Raw genomic sequence first — 15,749 nt, 5'->3', positions numbered from 1 at the left:
TCCCGGGCCAGGAGGTCACCCGATTCCTTTGTTCTCCAGCACCTTCAGTTGGCACCTTTGCAGGGGAGGGGCCCAGGCCATCAGTTGCTAGGAGACAGAGTGTCAGGCATTTAGGTGCACTGGCCCTTTGCTCTGCAACAATTGCACCCCCTTATCCCAGCACCTAGAGACTTAAGAAATTAGGGTGACCAGATGCCCCGATTTTATAGGGACAGCCCCAATTTTGGGGTCTTTTTCTTATACAGGCTCTTATTACCCCCCATCCCCTGTCCTGATTTTTCACACGTGCTGTCTAGTCACCCTATAAGAAATGCATAGGGGAAACTGAGGCACCTCTATAGTATTCAGAGGAAACATTAAGAACAGTCCCAGTTCGTCACCCCGTCCCCCGCACTCCCCTCACCCAGACCCAGTGGTGTAAGGCAGGGCAGGCTGGGCCTCCCTCTGGCACCTGACTCTGTAAGTACAGCCATGACTCTTCCACGGGCATCTGCAGTCCCCCACACCCCGCTAGCTGAATATTGAACCAATGATGCAGCCACCTCTGGGGTGACGGTGGGAGCCACCACCCAGCACACTGTGTGGGGAGGGAGAGGTTTGGCCAAGGGCATCAGGAAACGCCCCTTGCGTTCTTGGTACCAGCAGAGCAATGCTCACAAGGAACCTGCATGATGCTGGATGTATCTGATGGGTCTGAAGGGTTGGGACAACCCTGCAAGGGGATGAAAGGGGCTGTCAGCCCTGGGGCTCAGACCTCCCAGCTACTGCTCTGTGGCAGCCCAGCACGGTGCCGCTCTGCTGGCCTCTGCCCTGGTGCTGACGGGTCCGTTCACTCAGAAGCCCGGGTTGTGCCACTAGAACGATGAGCTTGTCCTGCCCCGTGGGGGCTACCAGGCTCTGCAAGGGGCTACAAGGGCTGTTGGGTGAGGGGACAGGGAGCAGACCCTCCCTGGCTGATGCCTGAAGAGCGTCTTCCGTGAGCTGTCTGCCTCTTCTTCCTGGCCTTTGCTGGGAGCTCTGGGGAACATGGGTTTCCAGAGGCCCCCACCAGCTGTGAGACTGTAGAGAATAAATGTAGTGAGGTGGGAGCCAGGGCAGAACCAGCCTGTCTGGGACCAGGAGTCCACATGGGTGGGCAAATTGCTCCCGTTAGCCTGGGGGCAGCTGGCCCTGCTCTCTGCACAACCAGGGATGGATCCATGGCCCCTAGGATGAGGACCAGCCCTTCCTGGTCTCAGCCTACCTGCCCCAACACCCTCCGCGTGGGTTCAGCTCAAGCAGGAGACCCAGCCGCGGGAGGTGCCAAGCACCCTGTCAATGGGCAGCTCAGCCCTTCCCAGGGCAGGCTCTGTTCAGCTGCGTTTACAGGCCTCAGCCTGGCAAGGAAAGGGTTAGCACTTAATCTGCCTTCTTCCCTTCCCAGGCCTCTGACCGAGAGTTACCCCCAAGCCCCCCTCTCCTGAATTCGTGAAGGGCTTCCAAGGGGCGGGTTGAGCCGGTTGCCTGGCAGCCTGCAATGGGGTGATGTTGCAGGGCCCATAGGACTCAGGTTCCTTTCAGATTTTGTCTCCACCCGAACACGCCATCGGCCTTTTCATGTTCCTATCCCCTGTGCTGGGACAGGGCCCTTTGTGAGGCAGCGGCGAGGCCGGAGCAGGGGGAGTCACCCGCTGTCACACCACGGGCCACGGGAATTCATGCCAAGAACGCCTCTTTCGCTGAGCATATTAATAAAAGTTGCATTAATCAGCCTAGAGACTCGGGCTGGATTATGGAAAAGCCGCACGATCGACTGAAGCCGTTAACATGGGGCTGGCAGCCCCTGTGCCGTGGGCTCCCGCCAGCTGCCCTGCCAAGGCAACGCACCCTGTTCTCACACAGGCCAGGCTCTGCACCCGCCCTCCCCGCTCTAGGGGTGCAGGAGTTGTATGGCCTGGCAGCCGCTGGGGGCCCAAAGGTACCCAGGGTCTGATGGCATGGCTCAGGGCCACCTCCCACGACAGGGGTGCAGCTGGCAGAGGCCACAGGCTCCAGCATGCAGTGCTTGGCCTTGCGCTGAGCAGCCTGGCTCCTGCATGAGCAGCACAGCGGGGCCTAGCGCTCTCGGGGGGTTGGGAGGGGGATTCAGTTCTGGCTTTGGCCCGTGAGCATCAGGCCTTGGGCTTTCAGCAAGTTCCCAGTGTTGTCCTACAGCTGGCAAGCTGACAGCCCCCCGGCCTCTGGACGATACTGGGGAATGGGCAGATGAGCTCGGGGTGGGTGTCTACAATCTCTGGCCAAGAATTGCAGCCTGACACTGCCCCCCATCTACCCCCATGTACGAACCCTGCCTGCCAGGCAGCATACGTAACCTCTGAGCAGCTCCTTTACACCGTCCTGGAGGGATGTGTGGAGGGATTCCAGCCCTGGGACTGCCTCTGTCTCATAGCTTTCCTCCGGATGGGAAGCTTGGGCACCTGCAGGATGGGAGGCGGCTGGGTTGCCTCCATGGCCAACAACCATCAGCCCTCCCACCCTCGGGGCCTCTCTGGCTCCATTTTGACGGGAACTGGCCTGCGCAGGGCTCCCTGGGAGCCTGGAGCTGAGGTGGGCCCAGTCCCTTGAACAGCTCAGCTTCCAGGGTTACTCTGGTGTGCTACGTGCCAGGCTTGGCTGCCGGGCCCCTGGAGGCTGACAGCTCCTGGGAGCGGTTGCCAGGGCTCGTTACCCTTCGTCACTGGTTTCATAAAATCCCTTTCAAGGAGCCCATTGACAATTCACAGTCACAGACCGGATCAAAGTGGAGCATTGTGTCGCTGGGCCAAGGCCGAGGCCACCAGAGCTGGGCCTCAGAATCAGGGGCGGCTCCAGGCCCCAGCACACCAAGTGCGTGCGTGCGGCGGCATGCTACGGGGGGCGCTCTGCTCGTCGCCGGGAGGGCGGCAGGCAGCCAGCCTTCAGCGGCATGCCTGCGAAGGGTCCGCTGGTCCCGCGGATTCGGTGGAGCCTGTGGGACCAGCAGACCCTCTGCAGGCACGCCTGTGGGAGGTCCACCGGAGCCGCGGGACCAGCGATCGGCAGAGCGCCCCCCGCGGCATGCCACCGTGCTTGGGGCAGCGAAATGTCTAGAGCCGCCCCTGCTCAGAATGAAAAGTACCCAGGAGACCTGCAAAAAGAGGCAGGGGCGTCTGTCTGTCTGTCCCGTCCCACCCCCTGCAGCCAGCCTTCCACTCGTCTGTCTGCCTGTCCCATCCCACCCCCTGCAGCCAGCCTTCCACTCGTCTGTCTTTCTGTCCCATCCCACCCCCTGCAGCCAGCCTTCCACTCGTCTGTCTGCCTGTCCCGTCCCACCCCCTGCAGCCAGCCTTCCACTCGTCTGTCTGTCTGTCACCATACATACTCTGCTCTGCCTGGTACTGCAGGCCCTCACGGATTGAGCATCCTCTCCCTGCTCCAGCCCCTTCCCCTGGCATGACAGGTAAGTTGGCAGCAGTCACCTCCTGGCTGCCCTGGCTGTGGGGAGGAGATGGCAGCTGGGCACTGGTTACCTGCAGTGGGACCATTCCCCCCACTCCCCCAATGTGGGGGTACCGTGCTAGCCCTGGAGAGACCTGCACCTTCCGGCTGCAGGGCAGCCCCCTGGAGACCCAGCAGCACCACCCCTGGCAGGGGGAACAACACAGGGTCTGGGAGAGGGCCCCCATGCCTGAACTAGAGGGGATGAGCGTGTGCTTGTTGGGGGTGGGGGAATCCCTGAGCTGAGGGACTGCGAGGGGAGCTGCGAGAGCCTGACCTCCCTCGTGGGCCTGGCAGTCATGTCCGCCTGAGAACAGTGACAGGCGATGCTCCCTGCAGCCCCCTGCCCCAAGCGCGCCAGTGACTCATACATTTCCACGGCGCTCCCTGGCCATTCTCGGCGTCTCTATGACCTGTTGGAATGGAACCTCGGTTCCTGCTCATTCCAGCGCACCTGGGCCAGGGCCAGTCCCGCTCTGAAGCACTTGGCCCCAGCGCTGGCATCTCAGCCCGGATCTGGGGACGGGCGCGTCTGGAGTCGCTGGCTGGACGAGGATCTGGGCAGCTGGGAGCCACTTCCCCTGGTGCTGGCACCCCAGGCACAATCCATGCACAAGGTACTGAAGACTATGGGGCTTATGGGGAGCCCAGTGGGCCAGAAGCCGAGATGTTCAAACAGCTTCCAGCTGCACAGCCGGGAGCAGCAGCTGCGGCTGATCAGGGACTGTCCCTCCCGGCCGAGGAGGAGGTCCTCGCTGGTAAGTCACCCAAGGGCTGTTCTCCCTGAGGCTCCTGATACCCGTCTGTGGGGAACCTGGCACTCGGGGCTGGGCCGGATCTGACTTCGCTTCACTAACAGGCTGGCAGGACAGCAGGCAGCAGTGACAGCAAACAGCAGGCATCTGGCCCAGCTGGGGGCATGGGCTGGCGAGACCTGCCCCCCACTGCTCTGTAAATCAGGGGAAACCCTGCTGTTCCCCCACCCTATCGGGAGTGTCGGGGAGCCTCACTGGGCCGCACCCCAGGGCGGAACGTGTGCCACATACGCACACGTGCGGGCTGGGGGAGGGGGAAGTGCCACCCAGCCAGAACTCTCTGCCACGCCCATGGGGTGGTGTTCACACCTGCTTGGGCCTTGCTCTGCACGGGGTGATGCCATCCAAGGCACAGGCAGGGAGACCAGGCCTCTTCTGTTACAGCGAGGAAGTGGAAAGAGGAATCTGCCACCAGGCCCTTGCTACGTCCTTGCCTGTGGCTGTCCTCCATGGAGGACAAGGTGTGCCCAGGCTGCAGGGCCAGGCAGGGTGGAGGCAGACGCTGCAGCTCGTGCTTCTTAGCACTGGGGAGGCCTTGCAGTGCACAGTGGGGTGTACTTGTGCTGGACTCTTCCAGAGTTCCCTGGGGGTTCGCCCTGGCTTGGGGAGAGGGGTTCTGCAGTGCGTGGGGGCAGTGCCCGAGCCATGTGCTACCTGGCATGGGGGGATCCTGCAGTGCGTGGGGGCAGTGCCCGAGCTGTGTGCTCCCTGGCCCATGGCCCTGGCATTATTTCATGCTCTGCGCCTGCTCCATTAGTGGTTACATTCCTTGAACTCTTCCCTTGCCAGGTCCCACCCCATGAGCCCATCGTCGAGCACCCTGATGAGGATTGTGAGTCAGATCCAGGTCCCAGCGCAGCTCCTGGGGATCCCTGCTTTGCCAGGGGCCCTGCCGAGGCCCTGGCACTTGGCCCACCTTCCTAGCACCACGTGCCCGGTGGGTGCCGAGGGACGTGGGTTCAGAGGGAGCTATTAAAAGACAATGTCCTGAGTCCCCTGCTCTCTGGCTGGGTTCTGTGGGGTGGGCTGGGCTGGTGCATTGTGGGGCAGGGCGTGGGCCAAAGGGGAGGGGAGGCTGGTTGGAAGTAGGGGGAGTGAAGACCCGTCAGTCCCCGTGGGACTCCAGCTCTGCTGTTCCATGGCTCCAGGCCCAGCAGGTATTAGGGAGCATCTCTGACCTCAGCCCTTCCCAATGCTGCCCTAGGCCATGGGGCTGCAAACAGGTGGGAGGCTGGGAGACAAAGGCCCGTACCCCAGCTCCATGGACTCATGGCAGACACTGCAGTGTCCGCACTGGCCTCTGTGAGGCACTCTGGCAACTAGGCAGCCTGACCCCCAGGGCATGGCCACTGACCTCCCCAGCAGCTAGATACACGCGAGCCCCGGCTGGTCCGAGAGAGGCTCGGCCAATTGGCTCCTGTCCCGGGCTCCTCCTGGCACCGCAGCATCACCACCTCCCCTGGCCCCAGCCAAAGCCCCTGTGGAATGTGCAGGGACCCTGGGAGCCAACCACGCGGACAAAGGTCTCAGCCACCAGCTGGCCAGAAACACCTTGGCCTTTCCTCAGCACAATGCAGCCCTGCACCATCCTCCCCCAGGCCCCCAGACACAGCTAGCGCCAGGCCCCAGCAGCATCCCCAGGAGAGGCTGGGGCAGCTGGGGCCGAGACCCAGAGGGGAGGGTCATGGGGGACAGGGGGGCCAAGACTCAGTTGAGAGGGTCGTGGGGGGAAGGAGGGGCCGAGACCCAGAGGAGAGGGGCGTGGGGGACGGGGGGCTGAGACCCATAGGGGAGGGTCGTGGGGGATGGGGGGCCCAAGACCCAGAGGGGAGGGTCGTGGGTGGCAGGTGGGGCGGAGACCCAGAGGGGAAGGGCGTGGGGGGCAGGAGGGGCCGAGACCCAGATGGGAGGGGCGTGGGAAAGCACTAACCTTTATCTCCAGGGCCATAGGTATGAATGCAGGTTCAGGGAGCCCCCTCTTCCTCCTGTTTCTATCATCGCTGGCCACTCGTCTCGTGAGCCATGTGTGACCCCCTGGCAATCCCGCTGCCTTGCCGACAGGAGCCCAGGCTGGGCGCTCTGCTGCCGAGAGCATCTGGGGGGCAGCGTGAAGCGATGGGAATGGCAGCACATGGCCAAGCAGGCATTTGTTCAGCCACCCCCAGGGTCACGTCGCCCTGGCATGTGCAGCCTGGTGCCAGCTGGGTTTTACCTTCTCAGCCATTTTCAGCCTGTTTTCACCGTATGACCCCCCCACCCCAGGAGCAGCAGGGATCCTCACATGCGTTGGTATCTGGGTGGGTGCATGGGTGGGAACGGAGGCAATCGCTTCCATCCAGCTAGCGAGTGTCCTGACTTTGTACGTCTGCTCGGGTCTCTGGCTCTGTGCACTGGCAGGGCGGCAAACGGCGGGTTGCCAGCCAGAGGAGCACCCACCTGCGGCACGGAAACGGCCAGCCTCTTCCCTGGAAGCAGCTGAGCCAGTCCCAGGTGTGCTGCCCAGTGACGGTGCCACGCTGCTTCGTCAGGTGTTTGCTATTTCCTCCATGCTGCTGGGGCAGGGCTGTGCCCGCAGGACCATGTCTGGGCTGCAGGCTGGGCTGGGGCCAGATGTCTTGGATGCTGTCCTGAGGGGAAGAGGGCAGGGCCTGACTTGGGTGCAGCCTGTAACCAGCCAGTCCGATGCCAGGGAGCTGAGCTGATAACTCATTTCCCCAGCGCCCTCTGGTTTCCAGCATCACCTGCCTTCGAGCCTGTCCCAGTCTCTGGGCTCAGCTTGGGAGCCGCACGCTCCCTGCCCTCCCCCCGAGCCCCAGCACACCCTGCCCCCTGCACCAGCCCCAGGGCAGCAGCAGACAGGATGCTGTGCTTCCTGGGCATGAGATCGCGTCCCCACCTGCTTGCCCACTGCTCCCCCTGGCGGCCATAGAGGGGCATGGGGCCTGCGAGCCCTGCGTGGCGATTATGGACCCGGCTCTATTGCGCCTACAGGCTCCATGACCGGGTCACCGCACGATGGGGGTCCCTGTGGAGGGTCTGGGGGGACTGACCGCTGCACAAACCCTGCGGCTCAGGAAGCAGAGCCCTTCCAGTGCAAGCACCTGCTCCTCCCCAGACAGGCCCTGCCCCGCTCTGCAGGGCAGGAGGAGAGGGACCCCGGACTCTGAGCCCCCAGCCGATGCCCAGGCCCTCCCCGCAGGGCCATGGGGTTCTCAACACGTTTGTTCAGCCTGCGTGTGAGCCAGCCCTGCAGGGGACCTGGGGGAGACAGGCCATGCTGTCTGCTGACCCAGGGAGTCCCTGCCTGATGCCTGCTGCTTCCCCTGGGTGCGGGAGGGCTTGGGCCAATGGTGCCTTGTGGTGCCCCGAGTCCGGCCCCCAAGCGAGCAGCGACAATGTCCTTGTGCACGAGGGACGGGGTCTCTGGAGAATGAAGTTGCACTTGGGACAAGGTTCTTCCTGTGCACACGTGAGCCCAGCAAAGCAAGAGAGCAGCAGTGTGGCCCCTTGCCCCTTCCACAGAGCCAGGGACCTGGCCCAGCGTGGGGATCACCGCTGGGGCAAAGCGAAGGCCACAGGAGGGGTCAGATGTTGGGCACGTAGCCCAGGGGGCAGTGCCAGTGAAGGGCATGGAACAGAGCGGCAGGACTGTGCGGGGCAGAAGGTCACCCAGGCAGCCAGGAGCCGGCCATGGGTCCAGATACTTTTCCTGGGGACTGGCTGGGCTTGGTTCCATCCTGTGCTCCCAAGGCTCCTGCTCTGGGCTCCACCCTGGGGCTGGTCATGAGAGAGACCCAAGGTGCTATTAATTCCCCTGGCCCAAGCAGTGCTAGCAGGGGGCACCGTGGCTCAGGAGTGCTGGGGGGAGGGGGTCAGGATGCTGATAAGAAGCTTCACTGTGATCCCCTTCCCTAGGCAGCAATACCAGGGCTCTGGGGCTCTCTCCACCCTGCAGGGTCACTAGAGCCTGTCCAGCAGGCAGGTGCAGGCAGCTTGGGTACAGCCTGGGGGACGAGCTCATCCCTGACTCACAGTGGGCTTGGCTGCCGTATGCTGCCCCAGCAGAGGAGCAGCCATGTGCAGCATGTCGAGGCAGCGCCACGGAGCCGGCGGAGGGCCCAGTGAGTAGACCCCTCAGGCCTGAGCAGGGGTGTGCAGAAATCCAGCTGCCTTTGCAGTTGGACAGTCGTGGTCCCTGCAGCTGCTGGACCCCAGGTGGGACACAGGGTCTGTCTCCACCACAGTCCGAAGCTGGGATTGCCCCTTGTGCAGCCACACCTGGTGCGGGAGCAGATCTGCCGAGTAACAGCAGCAGGGACCCTGGGTGCTACCCCTGGGGCTAGCTCATGTGCTGCCAGCCATAGCTCCACTGCTGTGGTCACCCAGGCGAGCTTTGACGTTAGCTGGGCTCTGGCGATGTGCTGCCGTCACTTGCCTGACTACAGGACTGACACGCTGTCACGGAGTCCCCAGGTGATGCTCTGGAACTGCTCCCCACAAAGCCAGGCAAGGCTTTGGGGAGCCTCCTCTCCCTTGAAGCAGACTGTCTTCAGGGCAAGAAGCTCACACGTCTTCACCTCCTGGGTCTCTCCTCGGAGCATTCAGCATCCTCTGCCCCTCTGTGCGCTTCTCACAGCAAGTCCGCCCAGGTGGGGTCCTGGGGAAGCCACCGGGTCCTGCACCCCCACTTCACAGTCAGACGTGACTCTCAGCCAGCCAGTAAAACAGAGGTTTATTTGATGACAGGAACAGGCTCTAAAACAGAGCTTGTAGGTACAGAGAACGGGACCTCTCGGCAGGTCCATTCTGGGGCCCAGCAAGCCAGACAACCCCGTCTGCCCTCACTCCTCGTCCCCAGCCAGCCCCAAACTGAAAAACCCCCTCCAGCTCCTCCTTTCTGGCCTTTGTCTCTTTCCCGGGCCAGAAGGTCATCTGATCTCTTTGTTCTCCCCCACCTTTAGCATCCCCTTGCAGGGGGAAAGGGTCCCAGCCATTTGTTGCCAGAATACGGAGTGGTGGCCATTTATGCACGCTGGAGACTTAAGAAATGCATAGGGGAAACTGAGGCACCCACACAGTATCCAGAGGAAACATCAAGAACAGTCCCACTTCCTCACACAGGCCCTGCGTGAAGAGGTCTCAGGCCGTGGTGATGATGGGTTTGCACTGGGCACCTGGGCCACGCACGCAGGGAAGGGACACCAGTGTTCTCCCACTGGGGGCTCCCAAAGCTCACGTCCCCTGGCTCTCCCTCCCTTTGGCATCCACTCCCTCCCGTCCCTCCCCCTAGACTGTCCCCTCTGGGGCTTGCCCAGAGACTGGATGGTGAACAGCTTACTGTGAGCTCACCGGCCCTTGGCCCCAGCCTGCGCTTTCCCCAGCTGTTGTTGTCTGTGACGAGAGCTTCATCCGTGTCCAGTTGCACTTTGGCACTGCAGGGACGCGGGTGCGGCCTGACTGCTGCCCACCCTCCAGGGCGCCAAAGCACTGGGACAAGGACTCCACCGCAGAGACCCTACTGCAGGTATTGAGCCAGCTTGGACCCTGTTTGGGGGGCATTTACAGAGCTCCTGCTTGGGGTACGTTAGGGGAATGAGCTGCAGCAGCCTATAGAAAGCGAGGGCTACGGGGCAGAAAAGTGGATGAAATGCACCAGGACTCGGGCTGAAGGACCTGAGGGCTGGCACAGCCAGGCCCCTGGAGCAACAGGCACAAGAGAATCCCGACTGGTCTCCAGGGACTCTGCAGTGCCGCATGGATGCCAAGGGGCTGGGGGGTTACTGGGAGGTCAGCCCCTCCCAGATTTACTCCTCGCTTGAGCTAAGCAGTAGGAAACGACAATGAAAGCTGTTTCCTTGCTGAATTTTGTGTGAGCTCCAGCATACAGGTTTGTTATTGTAGGGTTGCTCACAAGCACTGGTCAGCACTGGTTTGTTATTGTAGGGTTGTTTACAAGCACCAGGCTGTGTTGGTTTGTTATTGTAGGGTTGTTTACAAGCACTGCTCAGCACTGGTGTGTTTTTGTAGGGTTGTTTGCAAGCACCGGGCTGTGTTGGTTGGTTATTGTAGGGTTGCTCACAAGCACTGGTCAGCACTGGTGTGTTTTTGTAGGGTTGTTTACAAGCACCGGGCTGTGTTGGTTGGTTATTGTAGGGTTGTTTACAAGCACCGGGCTGTGTTGGTTTGTTATTGTAGGGTTGTTTACAAGCACCGGGCTGTGCTGGTTGGTTATTGTAGGGTTGTTTACAAGCATCAGGCTGTGTTGGTTTGTTATTGTAGGGTTGCTCACAAGTGTCGAGCTGCGCAGGTTTGTCATTGCAGGGTAGCCCCTGACCACGGGATCCTGCAGCTTCTTTATTTCAGACACTGGTGCACTGAGCCCACCTACAGCGTCTAGGACTCAGGCCCCAGGATGCCGAGTTGTCCAGACTTTGCTCGTTTCGAGCAGCGCAGAGAGCAGCCCTGCCAGTAAATAGAGCAGTTGGGTGGCTGGACTCTGCTCCAGATGTGAGGGCCTGGCAGGTGCGTCCCGTATAAAGCCAGCTCAGCCCCGAACTCGGCTCATCCCGGCTCCTTTCCTGGGGTTCCTGGGCTTCCTGTGAGCTGCAGGCCCCTGCCGTAGAGGGTTGGGGTGGGCTCCTGCGCGGATGTGCCTGCTTTCTGCTCCATGGGGCACTGCAGTGAGCGGCTTTGCTGGGAGGTAGGAGGTGGGTAAGGTGTCCATTGAGCGTCTCTCCTGCCAGCTGTGCCAGCACATTTAGGGCTGACTCTTCTTCCCATGCAGCTGGTTCCGTCCAGGCCTTGCCCTGCCCTGTGCACATGGACCTGTGGCGTGTTCCCGCCAGCCGAGAGAAGGGATGGTATTTAGCTCTCATAGCTCCGAATGTCAAGGGCCCCAGTTATCCTTGGCTTGACCCCTCCAGGCTGTACTGTCACCAGCAGGTAGGGCCCCCCCCCAGTATGGGGGCTGCACGTGGTGAGCTGTCTAGCTGCAGGGTTTCTGGGCCCAGGGGTGTGGAGCAGATTGGGGGGGCGGTGGTTAAAGGGCCCTGCCTGTTTCCTGGGGGAGAGCAGAGCCAGGAGGGTCACCCGCCCTAGCTAGCCACACCCCAGCCCCGTGGTGATGGGCACAGCTGGCCAGGCGAGCGAGCAGGGTCTGCTGTGGCACCAGCCTTTGCCAGGCGTCCCATGGTGCTGGGCTGGTGGGTTAGTGAGGGGGAGGATGGCCCTGAGCCCTGAGCATGGAGACCTGGGATGCGATGGGCTGCAGCCTTGGCCCCCAGGTCCAGAAAGCAGCCTAGGGCTCTGCCTTGCTGACCCTGTTCCCGGGGCATCGCTGGCCGGGCACCTGCTGGCTCTGAGCCCGGTCAGGGAGACGCAGGCAGCACCTGGGAGCTGCCTGACAGACTGGCTCCCGCTGAATGGAGCAGGAGGGGACTGGCTGCCTAGCTCTCCCGGCCCTGCCGCTCCACCACATGCTGCCCGAGGGGGCTGGCAAGTGGAGCAAAAGTCTTTGGTGCCACTGCAGGGGCCAGCAGTGTCCCTTCCGAGGGCCTGGGTCCCATGGCCAGCCACCTAGCCATGAAGTGAGCACTGGCCAGTTAGCGCCGGCATCTCTGCTCCAGACTGGGCGGGCAGGTAGCACCCTCAGCAGCTCTGCCGTCTCCCCAGGGCCTGCAGGACTGCATTGCGGACCTGCTCCAGCCCTTCTGCGAAGACCCCATTGACCTGGTCGCTGGAATCGACGCCATGGGCTTCATCCTAGGTAACCTGCTGGCCTTTCCAGGGCATCTCCTCCCTCGGGGCTAGGGATGGGCGTGTGTGCTGGGGTGCGGGCACCACCTGACCTCCAGTGAACAAAGGGTTAACCTGCGCGCTGGCCTGCCCTCTCCTTGCTGGGACGCTCAGGGCAAGCTACATTGCAACCCCTGGGGCCAGCCCCTCCAGTGCTGTGCCATCTCCCAGGGCATTGATGCCCATTCACCCCTCTGCTTGCCCCTGTGCCAGGTGCTGCCATGGCCAACACCCTGCAGAAAGGCTTCCTGGCCATCCGCAAAGCTGGGCACCTCTGTGTGGAGACCTGTACGCAGCCCTACACTGACTACTCAGCCCGCCAGAAGCTGCTGGAGATGAGAACAGATGCCATCCAGCCAGGTAAGAGCTGCAGCAGGCACGGCCAGCAGCCCCCGGGTTCTTGTGCTTGGCTCCTGCCCTCGGGCGCTGCCACTCACCTTCTGTCCCATGCGAAGGGCCCTCCCCCGCTCCCCTTGAACTCCCCTAATCATGAGCCCAGCACCCCACCTACGCCTAGCCTGCTCCAGGTGCCCAGCTCTATGGCAGAGCACCTCCCTGGCATCCCACGGGCACCGTTACAGCAATGTGCTGCCTGTCTGCGGGCTCTGCCCCTGCCTGTTGGGCTGCAGTGCCAGGAAGGACCAGGAGTGGTAACAGCATCGAGGCAACAGCAGAGGGAGGGGGCTGTGGGGAGAAGCCCTCCTAACCGAGCCCTTGCACCCCAGGTCTGCGTGTCTTACTGGTGGATCAGTGGATTGAAACGGGGGGCACCATGTGCGCTGCCATCCAGCTGGTGGAGCAGCAAGGGGGAGTGATCGCAGGTAGGGGGCAGCATGATGCCCGGGGCGGGGGCGGGGGGGCTGGCCAAAGGGCTGCGATCACCCTGGAGCCTGGCGGGGTGGGAAACGGAGCCACCTGGACAAGGCGATCGCTGGGCGCGGGAAATGTTGAAAGAGTCTCAGGTTTTTCCTTAACCAAAAGTTCCCCTGAAAAGTTTCTGACCCACCCCCAGAACGCTGGACTGATATGTTTGAAATCTCCGGGTTGGTGATGAAAACCAGAAACCTTTTCACAACAGAAACTGCCCCAGCACTGGCCTTTTGCTGGACCAGCCATTGTGTCATTAACCCCCCATTTGGGTTCACACAGTGGAGCAGGTGGAGCGGTCACTCCTGGAGGTCTCCACGGTGCTACAGAGGCACCCGCCTGGGCGGGGCAGGGGTGGGAGACCCCCCGCCGTTATTACACAGGCCCCTCTCAGAGGGTAGCTGGCCCTCTGAAGGAGTCAGGGCTGCCTGCCTCTGACAGGCTCCACATGGGGTAACGAGGCAGCTCAGGTTCACCTGGGACTAGGGGAACCCCTGGAGGTGCCGGGAGGCCATTAATTAGGCAGGGAAACACCTGGGCAAGCTAACAAGGAAGCTCTGGGCCACGCAGGAGAGAGGTGAGCGGCTCTGGGTGAGAGGCCCAGGTCCCAGAGCTACCATGGGGAGGGCTTCAGGAGGAAGCTGATGATGGGGCTCACCCAGAAGGGAAATTGAGGAAGAGTGCCTGGTGGGAGAGGCTCTGAAAGGGAGGTGCTAGAATGCCACAGCTCAGCAGACCCTAGCCCATGGAAGGACTTCAGCTAGTAGTCGCAGAAGCCCCAGAGTGCAGGAATTTCCATCTCAAGGCAGGATTGTTGTGGTTTGTCCCCTGTGGGGACCCTTTGCCTAGCTGATGACAAGCCCTGGCTCCAGAAGAAGGGTCTGGGTCAAGAGGGCCTTGCTGGGGAGGGATCTGGATGGACATAAGTGGGGCTGATGGACTAAGATTATCTCTGCCCCCTCCCCAGCTGGAAGCACTGTGGGATGCCTGGTTCCCCCTGAAGGTTAAATAACCACACCCGTGAAGGGGCATTGTTCAATGTATAGAAGCTTCATTAGATTTACTGAAGCCCACTAGGGGAAACTGAGGCAGAGATGCAATGGCAGAACTGCAGCAGGCCACCAGGGGGTGCTCCAGGTTGATGGCCCTAAGACGCTCTTGCTCCAAGGGAAGGATCAGCCCCTTTTAAGTGCCTCATATTATAGGAAATAGGCAGGGATGACTGGCCAGAGTCCTAGTAGGGTGTCAGGGGGAGGGGCAACCTCTCCCTTCCCCAGTTTGACCTGAAGCATCAGCCCTTTTGCTGGTGGAGTGCTGTCCCCCCAGTGACTGGCAGCGCCCTAACCTAGGGGAGTTGGGTGCTGCCTAGCGCTGTTACCCCCAGGCCCCCACAGGTCTGACAGGGCAGGAGAAAGGAGGGTTGCCAGACATGACCAGACCTGTCCCAGTCAGAGGTTCCTGAGCAAGGTGAACTCCCCCCATAATGCAGTGTTGGGCCTGGGTTGTTCCCTGGGGCAAGGGCACAGGCTGGCACATGTCACTGACAGTGCTGGTTAGTTCTTGCCATGTGTGGGCTGCTGCCCATCCTTGGCAGTGCCCAGCAGAGGGTGGCACCCCCCACAGCAACTGGCACGGAGAGCGTGGATGCAGCCTTCCCGCCATGCCCCCCCTGGGCACTGCCCAGCTGAGCCAGCACTGAGATCGAGGGTCTCTGTCTGCCCCCACCCCCGTAACCCTCCCACTCTGCTCCATGTTGCACAGGCATTGCTGCCATCTGCATCGAGGACAGCGAGGGTGGCAAGTGGATCCAGGAGCATTACAAGTGTTCGCAGTGTGTCCCCCAGCACCTGATGCCCCAATTCAACAGGCACCAGTTGGAGTCCTTCCAGGCCTTTGGGGCCACGCCTGGCCAGGCCTAATTAATGGGATCTCCTGCCCTGCAGCTGAGCCTTGCACCAAGTTGCCCAGGACCACCTGCTCCATGGCCCATGCGTTGTCCCTGCTCCCGGAGGCCGGGAGGGAGGGGTCACAGATTCCAGAAGAGCTGCTTCCCCTCCCCTACCCCAGTCTAATCCAATTAAGCCCTGTAACCCTTACTAATCGCAGATGCCCTGCAGCATGGCTGCATCACGTGGGCAGACAGTGCTCAGACACCAGCTGTGCCCCTGCGTCTGGGGAGCAATCTCACCGCTTGCTGCTGCATATCAAACCTGCCCCACAGTAACCCCCTGGATCTGCCTGGATGCTGGCCCCACCTCTGCCAACACCCCAACCCAGCTGCTGCTGGGAACACGGCCCGGGGAGCCCTGGGTGGCCTCCCTGAAGTCTGTTACTCCCTAAGAGCAGAAGGAAATCTCTGTCTGGGTCTGGCCCAGCTCCCTGCTGGCAGCGCCCAGCGTCTCTCTGAAATCAGGCAGGCTGCTCCTTCATCCTCTGGCTGGCTGGGCCCTCCGCTGCTGCCTGCCCCGGCCCTTTGGAGCTCGGGCTGCAGGTACCCAGCAGTGCGGTCAGTGTGCTGGGGGGATGGGGCTGCTTCCTCCTTGCTCTAATGCCCCTCGGACCGGGCACGACTCACGGGCCCCCCAAGCAGCTCCCACCCTGCCGAGGTGTCACAGAATGCTTTGGCACCCTTGCCCCAGAGGAAATCCGGCCAGCACTGCTGCCTCCCCAACTCACTGGCTATTTTCTTTCTTTTAAAAAAAAAAGGCATAGAAATCCAGCTTTATTACATAGTGTCAGTGCCAGACCTCTCCCCTTGCTAATTACACACTGATTTGC

The 15,749-nt window shown here is 61.8% G+C and overlaps 1 protein-coding gene across 5 annotated transcripts; it reads left to right on the top strand.

The window, feature by feature from the left end:
* The first annotated feature begins 3,292 nt into the window (after nucleotides 1-3,292).
* On the top strand, nucleotides 3,293-14,902 carry LOC127037273 (adenine phosphoribosyltransferase-like). 5 transcript variants are annotated; one of them, XM_050928753.1, is made up of 6 exons: nucleotides 3,293-3,457; nucleotides 11,095-11,252; nucleotides 11,982-12,075; nucleotides 12,318-12,464; nucleotides 12,830-12,925; nucleotides 14,733-14,902. In XM_050928753.1, exons 1-6 carry the CDS (start codon nucleotides 3,451-3,453, stop codon nucleotides 14,888-14,890), a joined length of 660 nt encoding a protein of 219 aa, XP_050784710.1. In that variant the 5' UTR covers nucleotides 3,293-3,450; the 3' UTR covers nucleotides 14,891-14,902. The 5 variants fall into 5 exon arrangements, with proteins under 5 accessions (XP_050784710.1, XP_050784715.1, XP_050784711.1 ...); XM_050928758.1 differs by lacking the exon at nucleotides 3,293-3,457 and adding an exon at nucleotides 5,223-5,247; XM_050928754.1 differs by lacking the exon at nucleotides 3,293-3,457 and adding an exon at nucleotides 9,746-9,834.
* The last annotated feature ends 847 nt before the right edge of the window (nucleotides 14,903-15,749 follow it).

This window comes from Gopherus flavomarginatus, chromosome 19, assembly GCF_025201925.1.
Source record: "Gopherus flavomarginatus isolate rGopFla2 chromosome 19, rGopFla2.mat.asm, whole genome shotgun sequence".
NCBI lineage: Eukaryota > Metazoa > Chordata > Testudines > Testudinidae > Gopherus > Gopherus flavomarginatus.
This window is presented reverse-complemented; position numbering and strand designations above follow the sequence as displayed.

Excerpts from the sequence above, each read along its gene's own strand:
- LOC127037273 (XM_050928753.1), top strand. Across the intron at positions 11,253-11,981 it reads GGCTGTACTGTCACCAGCAG|GGCCTGCAGGACTGCATTGC; the intron begins GTAGGGCCCCCC and ends CCGTCTCCCCAG. Across the intron at positions 12,076-12,317 it reads CGCCATGGGCTTCATCCTAG|GTGCTGCCATGGCCAACACC; the intron begins GTAACCTGCTGG and ends CCCCTGTGCCAG.